This window comes from Dermochelys coriacea, chromosome 3 (assembly GCF_009764565.3).
Source record: "Dermochelys coriacea isolate rDerCor1 chromosome 3, rDerCor1.pri.v4, whole genome shotgun sequence".
In the NCBI taxonomy this organism is placed as follows: Eukaryota; Metazoa; Chordata; order Testudines; family Dermochelyidae; genus Dermochelys; species Dermochelys coriacea.
This window is the reverse complement of record NC_050070.1, coordinates 69,127,229-69,142,098: the sequence shown is the minus strand read 5'-3', so window position 1 is coordinate 69,142,098 and position 14,870 is coordinate 69,127,229. Positions and strand designations below refer to the sequence as shown.

Here is a 14,870-nt window from a genome sequence, read left to right as displayed (position 1 = left end):
CAATGCTAATTGTGATTCTCTGGGCCTCAGCCTACCCTTTGCTTCCATGGCTCATGAAGTCATACGCTGGGCGCCTTGAACAGAAACAAGGAAAGCTGTAATTATCAGCTAAACAGGTGCAGAATGACCATGTTGTGTGCAGTTGGCAGACTAAAGGGATGCTGGAGATATCTAATGTCTAGGCCAGATCTCAGTGAGCCAAATATTCTTTTTGTTATTGCTGTATGTTGTACTTTATGTACTATATGCAAAGCCAAGGGGAAGTGTTACCAGCAGGGTGAAGGGGGGAAGTGGAAAAACTGATTCTGAGCAGCCTGACACAAGAATAACTACCAGAGCTTGTTGAGATGCTGTACATCTTACGGAGGCCTTAGGGGTACACTTTTCCAGTGTGCAATAGTCAGTGTGCTGCTTTTGTTTTATTTTGGAATTAATTACACATTTACTTATTACAAATGTATTGATTTTTTTGAATAAATTGTAGTTGGCATGTGTCATAAATATAAAGGGAAGGGTAACCACTTTTTCTGTATACAGTGCTATAAAATCCCTCCTGGTCAGAGGCAAAATCCTTTCTCCTGTAAAAGGTTAAGAAGCTAAGGTAACCTCACTGGCACCTGACCCAAAATGACCAATGAGGGGACAAGATACTTTCAAATCTGGGGCGGGGGGGGACGACAAAGGATCTATCTGTGTGATGCTTTTGCCAGGAACAGATCAGGAATGCAGCCTTTCAACTCCTGTGAAATTAGTAAGTAATCTAGCTAGAAATGTGTTAGATTTCTTTTTGTTTAATGGCTGGTAAAATAAGCTGTGCTTAATGGAATGTATATTTCTGTTTTTGTGTCTTTTTGTAACTTAAGATTTTGCCTGGAGGGATTCTCTATGTTTTGAATCTGATTACCCTGTAAAGTATTTACCATCCTGATTTTACAGAGATGATTCTTTTACCTTTTCTTTAAATAAAATTCTTCTTTTAAGAACCTGATTGATTTTTCATTGTTCTTAAGATCCAAGGGTTTGGGTCTGTGTTTACCTGTACCAATTGGTGAGGATATTATTATCAAGACTTCCCCAGGAAAGGGGGTGTAGGGTTTGGGGGGATATTTTGGGGCAAGATGTCTCCAAGTGGTCTCTTTCCCTGTTCTTTGTTTAAATCGCTGGGTAGTGGCAGCGTATCAGGTTTTTAACCTAAACTGTTTCCCAAGGCAAGAAAGAAATATGTGCCTTGGGGAAGTTTTAACCTAAGCTGGTAAGAATAAGCTTAGGGGCTCTTTAATGCAGGTCCCCACATCTGTACCCTAGAGTTCAGAGTGGGGAAGGAACCTTGAGAGCATGTCTCTTAATTTTAAATGCATTGTTAACATTTTATGAATCTGGTGAGAGGGTACTGATTTGAGGAGTTCACATGTCTTTTGAAAGATAAAATCAACAAATCACAATTTTCACAAAATAAAATTTTATTGAGCAGTAGTAAACAACATAAATACTTGTAAAAAGATTTAAAACGACTAAAAAAAGTACAAGAGGCTGCTTGCCCTGGGATGAATTACAGCTCAGTATAAGTGTAGTCACAGTAGTTCTTCTTATTTTCCATTGGGATTCAGTGAAAGGAATACTGTGGCAGGCTATGCTGGTACTTTGGGGGTAGGGTGACCAGATGTCCCGATTTTATAGGGACAGTCCCAATTGTTGGGTCTTTTTCTTATATAGGCTCCTATTACCTGCCACTTCCGTCCCAATTTTTCACACTTGCTGTCTGGTCACCCTATTTGGGGGGCATTGAGTTGTGTGCGTACAACCTAGGAAGAAAGAGTTATCCATGAAGTGCCATGGCTGCTGGGGTGTAAGTCTGTGGGTATTTTCCTTGGTAGTGCTTTGGAGCATCTGAGTTTGAGGAGCTGCATGTTGTCTTGGTGCACTTCCTTATGTATCTCTCAGTCCTTCTACGTTTCCTCAAGGAAGAGCTCCCTACACTCCCTAGTTTTGTGTGCCCTGGCCTCAGAGATCTTGAGCAGATCAGAGAATGTGTCCTCCTTTGTTCTTTTATTCCCCCTCCCACCCCCCTTATTAATGGCAGTCTTTCAGCAGGTATGGAGAATAACCCAGCCGAGGCTGCTGATAAACAGCCAGACAGAGATTGCTAGATTTAAAGGGTTAGCAGACAGGAAAAGATAAGTGTTACAATTCCCTTAAATGTTACCAGAAAGATCTTCATAAAAATATGAAGTGATCAGACTGGCTGCCATTTGTTTCAGGACTGTTCAGCAGCTCCCAACATGGTGAGTATATTGCCATTCTTTTAAAATCCTCTATTCATGAGGGGTTGGGAGTCCTGGGGAAATGTAGGGATAGTGTAGTGAATACTGCTAAATTTATTACAGGCAGTGATCATTCTGACTGATGTCTTGTGGTGTGCCAAAGGCCCAGAGAAGGTGTTATGGATTTACAGGATCTGTGCTATGCTCTGGCCTGTAGATAGTCTGCGGGGAATGCCCTTGTAGTGTGCCAGACCCCCAAATGGTCACACTTTTCCATAAGAGTAGGCCACATGGCCTCAGAGACTGGGCATCAGGGCTCTAGCACTCCTGTTTCTCACTGTGAGCTCTGCCCAGCAAGTCTGACGGAAGGAGACTCCTGTTCAGAGACTTTTACTCCCTTCAGGAATCCGTGCACTTCACTCAGTATTTGCAGTGATTCCAGTCAGCCTTTTCAGAACAGAGTAGGGTTTATTAGTCAACTGAAATACAGCACTGGGAAGTCCTTAACTTTTTCTTCTCTATGTTAACCTAAGATCAGACTAGCTACAACCAGGGTGCCATCCAGCCAAAGTGCTGTCAAATTAATTTTGGCTTCTCTGTTCTCTGTTCTTTTGCCTGTGTCCCCCAGGTAAGAATTTCTGTGACTCTGTGAGCCCATTTCTTATCACAGCTTCTGGGTACCTCTCAGTCCATCATCGTCCTGCTGTGTTCATGTGTTCTTCTTGCCAGAGTCTCCCATTGTGAAAAGTCAGTAGTGCAGTCATTGGGGCTCCCATTGTCTTTTCAGATCCTCCATTGATGGTTTGGTTCCACTCAGTGTTTGTTGACCCATTCGTGTCACCCCAGACAAGTGATACAAACATCTCATTTCTCTTGCACTGCCCCAGGAACGTTATTTTAACATGTCTGCACCCTCTGGATAGCAATATCAAGCCAGATGAGTCATGCTATGCATAGCATTGATAAAAATATTACAGAAAATTCCCACATTCGTCACTGAAAGGCAGCTCGATGTTGCTTGGGCCCATATGCTGCCAGTGTCTTCACAGTGATGATGTCACTAGAGCTTGTTGCAGAGGCGTGGGAAGGTGTCTTGCCCCACCGGGAGAAACCAGGCTGCCCTTCCCAGAAACGTACAGACAAAAATCAAAGAATATTTGCTTGAAAAATTTGCTTGAAATTTCTCCAGAGGAGAAAAGGGATGTCCAGGCCAAAATAAATCAGAAACTGCAAGTGGAGAAGGGTTGTTGCTGCTGCCTAGTTCTAGGAGCCAGTAAAAAGCCAAGCCTATCAAGCCAGCAACATACCATTTCTACCTCTCTTTATTCCTGAATCAAAGCACAAAGCATAATAATCTGTTTTGTACTTGGATTCTTGGACTGGAAAATCAAAGCATATATTTAGTCTATAGTTGTATTCATAAAAATTCTGTATTAAGAATGCTCAGTTACTGAATTGCTTACACTGATTCTTTTTATTTGAAACTCAGGTATCTGTTTCAGTGTGTTTCTTTTTCTGTTTACAATGCACAAATTTATATTATTATAACATAATATTATTATGTTCCTAGAATTCCTTTCTGCCTTTGTGATGTTATTGACATGAACTGTGAACATATAGATCATTGTTGCAATCAAGGTCCTGAAGTGGCACCAAATCTTGTTTAAAGGGGGTCAAATAAGGTGTCTAAGATAAGATTATGGTTTGCTGGTTATGATTATGCTATCTGTATGCATGTATCATTTTTGTATTTAAAGTTGTAAGTATTGGCTCTATCCTGTTTGTATTTCAAACTTATGCTATGCTTCTGGGTGACACCCTAGACAATTTGGTGTCAGCAATGTTTAGCCTGCCTGATGGCTCATTAAAGACGATCATCTATACAACTGACCCATTGAGAGAAGGCAGATAGATCTTGTGACTCAGCAAGGTATGCGGGGACATGCCTATGGACAGAACTCTAAGGTTTTTCTATGCCGTGTGCTGGATAGCTTGTCTTTGGAACAAAGAAAGCAGAGACCACATGGCAAGAGACTAGAAAAGACTGCTGCAGCTCCTCCATCTTGTCTTCAATCCTGCTTCTTGCCTCTGGAGGGACTTTGCTACAAACTGAAGCGCTGAACAAAGGACTGAATGACCCATCTTAGAATATCAGGGTTGGAAGGGACCTCAGGAGGTCATCTAGTCATCTAGTCCAATCCCCCGCTCAAAAAAGGACCAATCCCCAATTTTTGCCCCAGATCCCCAAATGGTCCCCTCAAGGATTGAACTCACAACCCTGGGTTTAGCAGGCCAATGCTCAAACCACTGAGCTATCCCTCCCCCTGTGGATGTACTCCAGAGACTTGATTTGAACCTGCGGTTTATTCCATCACTGCTACAAGCCTGAACCAAGAACTTTGCCATTACTGTATGTAGTTGATTCTGTTTAACCAATTCTAGCTCTCATCTGTATCTTTTTCCTTTTATGAATATACCTTTAGATTTTAGATTCTAAAGGACTGGCAACAGCGTGATTTGTGGGTAAGATCTGATTTGTATATTGACCTGGCTCTGGGTCTTGGTCCTTTGGGATCGAGAGAATCTTTTTTCTTTTACTGAGGTATTGGTGTTCATAACCATTCTTCCACATAACGAGAGGCACTGGTGGTGATACTAGGAAACTAGAGCGTCTAAGGAAATTGCTTGTGTAACTTATGGTTAGCCAGTGGGGTAAAACCAAAGTGTTATCTGTTTGGCTGGTTTGGTTTGCCTTGGTGTGCAAAGGTATTCCAGCCTTGAGCTGTAACTGCCCTGCTTTAAGCAATTTGCCCTGAATTGGTACTCTCAGTTGGGTCCCTCCAAAGCCAGCATCATTACAGCCTGCCTACCATAAGCGTGCATTTGGGAATATTTTGGGCTTGCGTTTAGTATTCTGTCATGTTTTGCACTGTGTGTTCTTACAATAAACTTTGATACTTCAAAAGGAATTGGTCTGTTCCCTGGCTGAGAGTGTGACCACCATTCTGAGAGAGGGGAGGAGAGGGAACAGTGTATGTGAAGTTTTGGGGACTGTGAAGAAAATTGGGGTTTTTTGGTTTTGTTTTGTTTTTTAAAGCATCAATTACACCTATCTGATCTCCCTTTCCGTCCCTCAGTGGTTTCTGTCTCTAGGCTTATCTGGGTCTGTGTTGCAAAGAGCTCTTGGCTATCTGACAGGTTTGCCTTCTCTGTCCTCAATAAGTTCCCGGCCAATGGGAGCTACAGAGCTAGTTCTCTGGGTGAATGCAGCTCGCAGAGCTGCCTGGCCATGCCTCCATGTAGGAGCTGAGGGAGGGGAATGTTGCCACTTCCAGGGGGCCCCCCCAAGGTAAGTGCCGTCCCACCCTGTCCCATGCCCCAGCCCCTGCCACCCTCCAACACCCAAACTCCTGCTGTTGCGGAGGTGGGGGAAAGAGGCGTGGTGGCCCTAGCCCCAGCAGCGGCTGGTGTGACGGGTTCAGGGGCTGCCTGAGCTGTTCAGGCGGTCCCCGGGCCAGGGGCACCAGCTGTGCAGAAATCACAGAAAGTCACGGAATCCGTGACCTCCATGACAAACTCGCAGCCTTAGCCATGTGTCCTCAAGAAGGGGACAACAGTAAGAGACAGACGCCAAAACTATTCTAAAATGGGGAGATGAGAAAAGAAATATAGAGTGTTGCTTAATTTAGTGTGGAGAGAGGTATGTATTTTTGACTCTGGTCTAATTAGCTGCAAATGTTAATTTGGACTGGTAGTCATATGAAATGTGCTTCAGAGGCACAAACGGAAACACAAAGCTCTGCCTTGATTCATGTGACTTAAACTGTGTGTGGAATACTTCATTTAAAGGAGCCTTATTGGTTAGTGAGGGATAGTAATTAATAAGTAACATTTTTGAGTCCACTCTGCTGTCTGTATAATCAGAAAAATGTTAGTGTTGTTAAATCATCTGATCTGAGCAAACCAAGCCCCCCAAAATAAAAAAGTTCAGTCTTTAATGGCCACTGTGCTTGTACGTGTATGAGAGATTTTTCAGATGTGCCTAAGTGATTTAGGATTACAATTCCACAATTTTCCAAAATGACTTTCAATAGGATCACATACTTTAAGCTAAGTAACATATTTTGAGACTGGTGAAACACTGAAGCACAACAGTTCCAGCTCAAAACAGAGTGTCTTAACACTGATTTGCCTTGGTTTTGTTGAGAACTTTATATGTCACATTTCAAACATGAAGAATATTTTTATTACGCTTGTAAACTCTTGTAAAAATATGCTTGATAATAAAACTTTGGACAGAGCCTTGTAACAGTACTGGTCAGCATTGCTACAGTTCTATAGATGTACTGGATGTAAGTATATTGTGAGACTTTTATATTATTCTTGAATTGCAAATATTAAGGGAATGTTTTTTTTTTTTTTTTTCTTTTAAGGAAATGATCATTGACAAAGTAAATGGACAAGTTGTTCCTCGGTACTTGATATATGACATTATTAAATTCAATGTAAGTACCTTTTTAAAATTACTACTTTTTAATTAGTAGTTATTGACTAAAATTAAGATAGAAATTATATTTGCATTGTTAAGAGCCAGAAAGCACAGTTTCATACCCAGAGTGGTTGGGCAATGTGCAATCCAGCTGACAGCAGTACAGGAGAAGTGAGATTGAAAGTATCTTGAATCAGGCAAAGCACAATTGAAAGCAGCCTCAGTAATGCTACTTGCTTGGTCAATAGAGACTTGATCTGTTGAAAAGACTATATGAGAGAAGGCTGTGTGTTGTCTGAAAACCTCTGCAAAATACTGTTCAGAAACTGCTTCTTTCTACAGCAGATATGAACTTAGTTTGGCCATGGTGGTAATAATTTAGTATTATTCCTCTGCAGATTAGTCTATAGATAAACAATATATTTACAGCTTAGTTGAGACCATTTAAATACTGAAGAATTTTTTTTGCAAGCTTAAGAGATGGCAAAAATATTTAGTGTACATGTTACTTTCTGATTCTCGAGAAAACATCCTTTCAGGCTTACGTTAGCAATGATGAGGAAATCACATAGCTGAACTGAAAGCTCTACCAATAGTCCTGGTTTGGCTGGGACCAAACAGTCCCAACTAATGTCCTGGTACTGTTTTCACCTATAAGAGTATGTCTACAAAGGGCTAAAAGACCAGTTGCTGGCCTGGGTTAGCTGATTTAGGCTTGTGGAGCTCGGGCTGTGGGGCTAAAAATTTCTGTGTAGACGTTTGGGCTCAGGCTGGAACCCGAGCTCTGGGACCCTCCACTCTTGTAAGGTCTCAGAAAACACGCTCTGGACCGAGCCCAGGCATCTACACCGTAATTCTTTTCAGTTCCAGAGCACAAACGTGCTTACCCGGTCCAGCTGCATTTTTTTTTTATCCCTGTGTAGATGTAGCCTGAGAGTCTGCCATGCTAGGGCATTATATTTGTCTCTACAGTATTGTTGGTCTGGGTTACTGCTGGCACGATCTCTGTCATCTGGGCTGCCAGTAGGTGAGCTGGATTGGTGCCGTGGTAGTGGATCCTTGTCCAGGTGGGGGAACAGAGAGTGGGAAGGGGTTAAGCAACAGTAGTATAGCTGTTTTTGAAACACACTGCACCTTCTTGGCTGCTCAGTGACCCTTTCTTCATATTCTTCTTTTAGATGTAGGCAGCTGCTTCTCAGTTCTGTAACCTGCAGCTGCTTCTCATAAGGTCATGTGTGCCGAGGCCAGACAGAGGCAGAAATCAATCCCAGGGACCAGAAAAAGGAGCTTTTGAGTAGTGGGGAGAGGAGGGAGGAGGGGAAAATGGGTAAGCCATTATGGAGAGTGATGGGAGCAACTGCAGAGACATAGCTGAGAAGAAACAATGTGGGTGAAGAGAGAGCAGCTTTCAAAGGGATTTTTCAAATAAACTAGAGGTTTGAAAGTCATTGAAGGATCCTGTATGTTGTGTTAGTACATTTTTTTATTTTTCTCTCATGAGCTAAGAAAAATAATCTTAAAATCACCATAATGTACATAGAACTATCAAATGGCTGGGATCTGTTGGCCCTGAGACCTCCAATTAATTTGAAGAGTTGTCCTTGGCAAAATGTTTGACATGTTGGCACTTATAATTGAATGGGTTTTGCATTGACTGGTTTGTGTTACACTTGTGAAAGAAAATTAGTGCTAAGAAAAAGGCCCCAGCAAAACATATTAATGTATTTAATAATTTTTTGTGAAGTAATTTAAATAATTGTATGAAAACAGAGCATAACACTAAACTGTAGTTAAATATTCCACAAAAAATACAGTAATGTGGTGTACACTTGTATTTCAGGGAATATGGGAGAATACACTTTTATTGTAATAGTCCTGTGTATAGTATTAACAGTTCTGATTCTAAGTCACCTAAATGGAATGTTAATTTATCTTGGTGCTATGCAGGTCTCTCCTCAAAACTCCTCCTTCCATCCGCATGCTCCCCACCACCTACCATACGCATACAATTGAGGTAGTAGTGATTGAGATGATCTGTACATATCTGGATGGCATAAAGTGGGAATATTGAAAGAAGATTAAGATTTGTCTTCTATAGAGACAATTTCCCATCATTGAGAGAATGAATGAGTGGCAGCATGGGGATCGCTGCATTACTTACTGTATAAGCGGTCAGTCCTACTGAAACAAAGGAAGGCCTTGATTGAGTTGATGTGCATGAACACCGAAAAAAGAACAAAAAAATGCCCGACAACCCTGTTTCTTCATTTCAATTTAAAGGGGTACTGAGAAGTTATATGCCTATATTAGCTATTCTTCTTGGAGTGCTTGTTCATGTCAATTCCAATCAGGTGCGTGCGCACATGCGTGCATGGCAGCCAGAAGTTACTTTCCCTAGCAGTATCCATCAGGTTGGTCTGGGCGCCCCCTGGAGAGGCCTCATCATGGCACTCAATATAGGGCCCTACCAACTCGCCACCCCCTCAGTTCCTTCTTACTGCCAGTGACGGTTAACTGGAACTTCCCCTCACTCTTGTTATGACAAGCGCATTTGGCAATCTGTGTATATAACATCTCCCCACTGTATTTTCCACTGCATGCATCCGATGAAGTGACCTGTAGCTCATGAAAGCTTTATGCTCAAATAAATTCGTTTAGTCTCTAAGGTGCCACAAGTACTCCTTTTCTTTTTGCGGATACAGACTAACACGGCTGCTACTCTGAAACCTGTATATAGAGACAACACCATGGCGCTATTCTATATCAACAGATGGGGGAGCACGCTCCTCTCCCCTGTGGCTAAGGGACTTTTGTGTAGCTCACTTGATATGCCTACAAGCATTGTACCTCCCGGGAATACAGAGTAAGTTGGCGGACCATCTCAGCAGGTCTTTTCATGGCCATGAGTGGTCGCTACACTTGGATGTCGAAAACTGCATCTTCCAACGGTGGGGCTTTCCCCAGATGGACCTGTATACGGAGGGAAGGGGCTTCAGTGATATTGATAGCTCCAGCCAGGCCTCACCAACATTGGTACACATCTCTCCTGGAAAGTCCGTGAAAGTCCCAGTCACCTTGCTGCTCCTCCCGGACTTAATAACTCAGGATCACAGCCATCTCCAGCACCTGAACCTCGAGTCGTTGCACCTCACAGCTGGAATCTCCATGGCTGAACCCCATGGAGTTCTCCTGCTCGGAGCCAGTTAGACAAGTCCTTCTTGGTGGTAGGAAATCTTCCACCAGGACTACCTACCTTGCCAAGTGGAAAAGATTCTCAATCTGGTCGGCGCAGTGTCATTTGTCCCTGATGCTCACCTCTGTGCCACTCATACTGGACTACCTTCTCCATCTCAAGCAGCAGGGACTGTCCATGTCATCAATAAGGATGCACTTGGCCACCATCTCTGCTTTCCATCCAGGCACAGAGTGCCAGTCGGTATTTGCCAATCCTATGGTCAGCCGTTTCCTGAAAGGTCTCAACAGGCTATATTTGCATCTCCAACAACCAGCCCCAACCTGGGACCTCAGTCTGGTCCTTTCCAAATTGGTGGGTCCGCTCTTGAAACTGCTGGCGACTTGTTCCCTGCTCTACCTGTCATACAAGGTGGTGTTTCTGGTAGCAATAATCTCAGCCAGGAGGGTGTCTGAGCTCAAAGCCCTAACATCAGAACCTCCTTATACTGTATTCTATAAGGACAAGGTTCAGCTCAGGCCACGTCAGCTTTCTTTCCGAAGGTAGTCTCCCAGTTTCACATCAACCAGGACATCTTCCTCCCCATGTTCTATCCTAAGCTGCACTTGAGCGGCAGGGAGCAGAGGCTTCACTCATTGGATGTCCGCAGAGCACTAGCCTTTTACACTGAAAGAACAAAACCTTTTTAAGAAGTCCGCTCAACTGTTTGTGGCTGTGGCAGACAGAATGAAGGGTCTTGCAGTTTCCTCCCAATGAATTTCGTCGTGGGTCACATCCTGCATCCGTGAATGCTGTATCCTGGCAGAGGTGCCTGCCCCTCTGCTCACAGTGGACTCCACTAGGGCTCAGGCTTATTCAGCAGCATTCCTGGTGCAAGTTCTGACCCAGGAAATATGCAGAGTGGTCTGCCATACATACTTTCACCGTACATTATGCAGTTACCCAGCAGGCCAGAGACAATGAGGCCTTCGGTAGAGCAGTACTCCATCCAGTGGACAGCTCCAACCCCACCTCCTGAACTTAGGCTTGGGAGTCACCTGATTGGAATTGACATGAACAAGCACTTGAAGAAGAAAAAACGGTTACTCACCTTCTCATAACTGTTGTTCTTCGAGATGTGTTGTTCATGTCCCTTCCAATACCCACCCACCTACCCCTCTTTCGGAGTAGCTGGCAAGAAGGAACTGAGGGGGTGGTGGGTTGGTAGGGCCTCATATTGGGGGCCATGATGGCGCCACTTTAGGGGGCGCCCGGACCAACCCGACTGCTATAGGGTAAATCTTCCGGCTGCCGTGCACGTGCACGCACAAGTCTGATAGGAATAGACACGAACAACACATCTCGAAGAACAGGTACGAAAGGTGAGTAGCCATTTTTTCCTGAAATGGCCATCGTGCTTCCTATGCATTATTGATACTAGTGCTTTTGGTTCTGAAATGTCTTTTGCAACTCTGTCAAAGTTCATCTGTGGGAGAAAATATTAAATATTTTAGACACTTCAAATGGTAACATGTTGGGCATTTTGAAGTGTTTTAGCTTTTGCAAACTATGGGGTTGTTTCTGCCACACTTAGAATTATTTTCTGACTAAGGAACTCTACTATTATGGAGCTAGGCCCTACTCATTGTGAATGAGAGTGTCAGAATCAGGTCCTGTACAATATAACCAAGGTTTGTGTTAGAGAGAATGTTAATTAGGAATCAAACTTTAATAGTTTAAAATCAATGTTTAGTCAATGTAACTTGCAGAATGTAATTCTTAGCATTCTCTGGGATAAGTGGTAGTTTTCTGAAAGTTCTAAAATATTCTAAGATTCGAAAAAGAGCAAAAATTGTGTTTGTAATATTATGACCATTGTGTTCTCTTCTCTAAAAAAAACTTTTTCTTGTAATGCTATCTCTTATGTTCTCTGCCCTATGTTCTGTCCTTCACTTTGTCTATCTCTCACATATTTTCTATTGTTTTTCCCTACATTCCATGTTTATTCTCCTTCACTCTGTGTAGTGTTTGCCCGCTCTTATTCTGTGCTGTGTCTGTCACTCACTACTATTGTTTCTTCCTTTCCCATTCCTTCCTTTATGGTCACTTTCCCCTGTTTGGTCTTGCCTTCCTTTTTTGTTCATTTGTTTTTCTCTTCTGCCTCTGTTGTGGTATAGTCACACAGTTTTAACAAAGTGAAGCTTTCTAGAAGCCTGATCTCTGATGTATTAAATAGAGGTGTTGAGGTGATGGGCTCCGATTAAACATGAAGGAACCAAATTACTGACCATGAAAATAAGTGGGTTTTTGTAAGGGGTTTAGTTGTGGGGAAAGGCAGCAGATACTGAACTGCACTTAAGTTGCACTGTAAATACTGTCATTTTCTTTGGATGCACTGAGAATCGGGGAGGAATTTATTATGAAGTATTGCAGTTTCAGTGTCAAAGACAAATAAGACAATGTGTTATCAGTATGAGCACAAGCAGGACTTCAGCTGAAAGAGGTTATTAGCAGTGACCATACTGTAGAGATTAAAAAGCACAGCTGCCTTTTTGCTAATTCTAGAAGTTTTAATTGCAAAAATGGGCAAACTAGAATTTTTGGCTTGGCAAGAGTGATCAGTATAATTTTATCACTGAGATGTGTGGTATAGAGTAGTTATAAAATCAAAAGAGACATGCTAAATCCTCTCTTTATGGAATACAGGTTGGGTGGGAGGATCTTAGTTACATATTATAGTGGAGTGCCAGGTCTGCTATAGTTAAGGTTGTGTATTGCTTTGTCCTTAAAAGGTCAATATTATAAGTGCTCTAAAATCCAAGTGCTTGCTTGGATTGTTTGAAAATTGTTGCCTCTTGGAGGTGTGGTGTAGGGTTGGTGTTCCAAATTTGGGTTAGAGCAAGATACAGCTACTCAAAATCACCTGCTTGTTACTTTTTTGTTTGTGCACATGTTGGGCTCAAACTGTGTTTCTACTCCTCAAATTGACCTCAGCTGCTTGGGATTTATTTCAGTTAGTGCACAGCACCCACTGTCTCGTTGGGAAATCAAGATTGCAAAAGTTACTAAAGGTAAAGTTTATAAATCCAGGTCGGCACAAGCTAAACTGATGTGTTTATGTGTGTAATGTGCATGTGCAGCAAGACTAGGACTCTGTTAACTGTTCGAGATTTTCCATGTGGTCTGTTACCACAAAGTTGGGTGGTTTTAGGTCTTGGCTACACTTGTGAGTTACAGTGCAATAAAGGAGCCCCGGGAGCACTAGCTCACTACCCGTCCACACTGGTAAGGCCTGTAGAGAGCTCTGACTCTGCAGCTACAGCGCTGCTGGTACTCCATCTCGGCGAGTGGAATAACATTTGCTGCACCCCCACTGGAGCGCCGCGGTGCCAGTTTGGATGAGGTGTTGCATTACTTCGCTCTGATCAGCCTCCCGAAACATCCCATAATCCCCTTAAGTCAAGTGCCACTCTTGCCATTGTATTTGAATCACTGTAGGAATGCGGATATGGCCTTTGAAAGCTCCGTTTCTGACAACCAGCATGCTTATCTGCTCCGAGACAAAGCTGCCATTAGTGTGGAATGCTGTGTGTGTGAGAGAGAGAGGTGGGGGGGGAGGGAGTCTGCTGCTGTCTGAACTTACAAGACAGCATGCTGACATGCTCTTAGACCCCAAAAACCCACTCTCTCTCCCCCTATATACACACAACACACTCCCTATCACACTTCACCACCACCCCCATTTGAAAAGTACATTGCAGTCAGTTGCGTGCTGGGATAGCTGCCCGTAATGCACCGCACCCAATGCAGCTGCAAGTGCCGCAAATGTGGCCATGCCAGCGTGCTTGAAGTTGTCAGTGTGGACAGACTGCAGCACTTGCCCTACTGCACTCTACGAAGGCTGATTTAACTCAAAGCGCTCTACATCTGCAAGTGTAGACATGCTCTAAGGTGAAATGCTGGGATAATTGAATCTGAGCAATACCCATGCACTGCGAGTTTGTGCCCTAACTGGTAGCAGTTGAATGTGTCTTGCGCATCTTCCTTGTTCTCTGTCTGAATTGTGTTTTGTTCTGAGATCATGACTGAAGTTTTGTCCTGAGATCCTGGTTTAAGAGTGATATTTTAAGGTGCTCTAAAATTCACATGCAGACTTTGATTTTACTTCTGAAATATTGTCAAGGCAGTTGTCATTAATTGAAGAGAGGGAAGTTAGCTTGATGTAATCATGACTCGCGTTCTTTGTTCAGTTTCTGAACAATGGAACTGAGTGTGATCAGAGGAAAGCGAGTTGCTGCATCACTTGGTCAAGGGGTTCCTGATACACAGCCCCCTAACTTGAACTGCTCATAACATTTTTCAGTTCTTATAACTTTTTTTGGTGCAGCATGGGTGTTTGTATGTTGGAACAGTCAGTTGAAAAGGTGGTGTGAGGCAGTGCTTGGGAAGGTGCAGAGTGGCAGCTGTGGCTGTTTGCCAGCCTTTGTTCCTTACGTCGATGCTTTGGCACAACTTAGATGATAACCCTTATTAATGTACGTGATCATCCAAACACCATGTTTTTGAAAACCCAGTTTGATGATTAAAGATTTGATAAAGAATAGGGATTCCAAAGTAGTAATTTTTCTACAATCCCTGCATGAATAAGGGTTTGTCCTTAAAGGGACCTTTTGCTCTCTGGGAGCTCAGAAGTGCTAACAGAGCAGAACAATGAGGGGTGAAAAGTTGGGCTCCTTCCCCATTGACATCATTCTTGGAGAGGAATTAAATGGAACCACCTGTGTCCCACCTTCCCCCAGTTCCTCCCAGTGGCTCAGCCACAGCTTCACCAGGGCAAGGGAGGGGTCTCCAGGGCTTCCCTTCCTCCACTGTTCACGGATGAAAGGAAGGAACCCAGAACTCTCCACCTTCCTCATGCTGTCTCCAGCAGCAAGAGAAGGGGCTCCAG

General features: G+C 43.2%; 1 protein-coding gene across 4 annotated transcripts in view; it reads left to right on the top strand.

Annotated features, from left to right (window-relative positions):
- The window catches only part of RNGTT (RNA guanylyltransferase and 5'-phosphatase), a 443,949-nt gene that overhangs the window by 152,518 nt on the left and 276,561 nt on the right, over window positions 1-14,870 (top strand). For all 4 annotated transcript variants that reach the window (XM_038396507.2, XM_043510641.1, XM_038396508.2 and 1 more), the window contains exon 10: window positions 6,695-6,766. In XM_038396507.2, coding sequence (XP_038252435.1) covers window positions 6,695-6,766 — 72 coding nt within the window. The remainder of the gene's footprint in view (window positions 1-6,694; window positions 6,767-14,870) is intronic.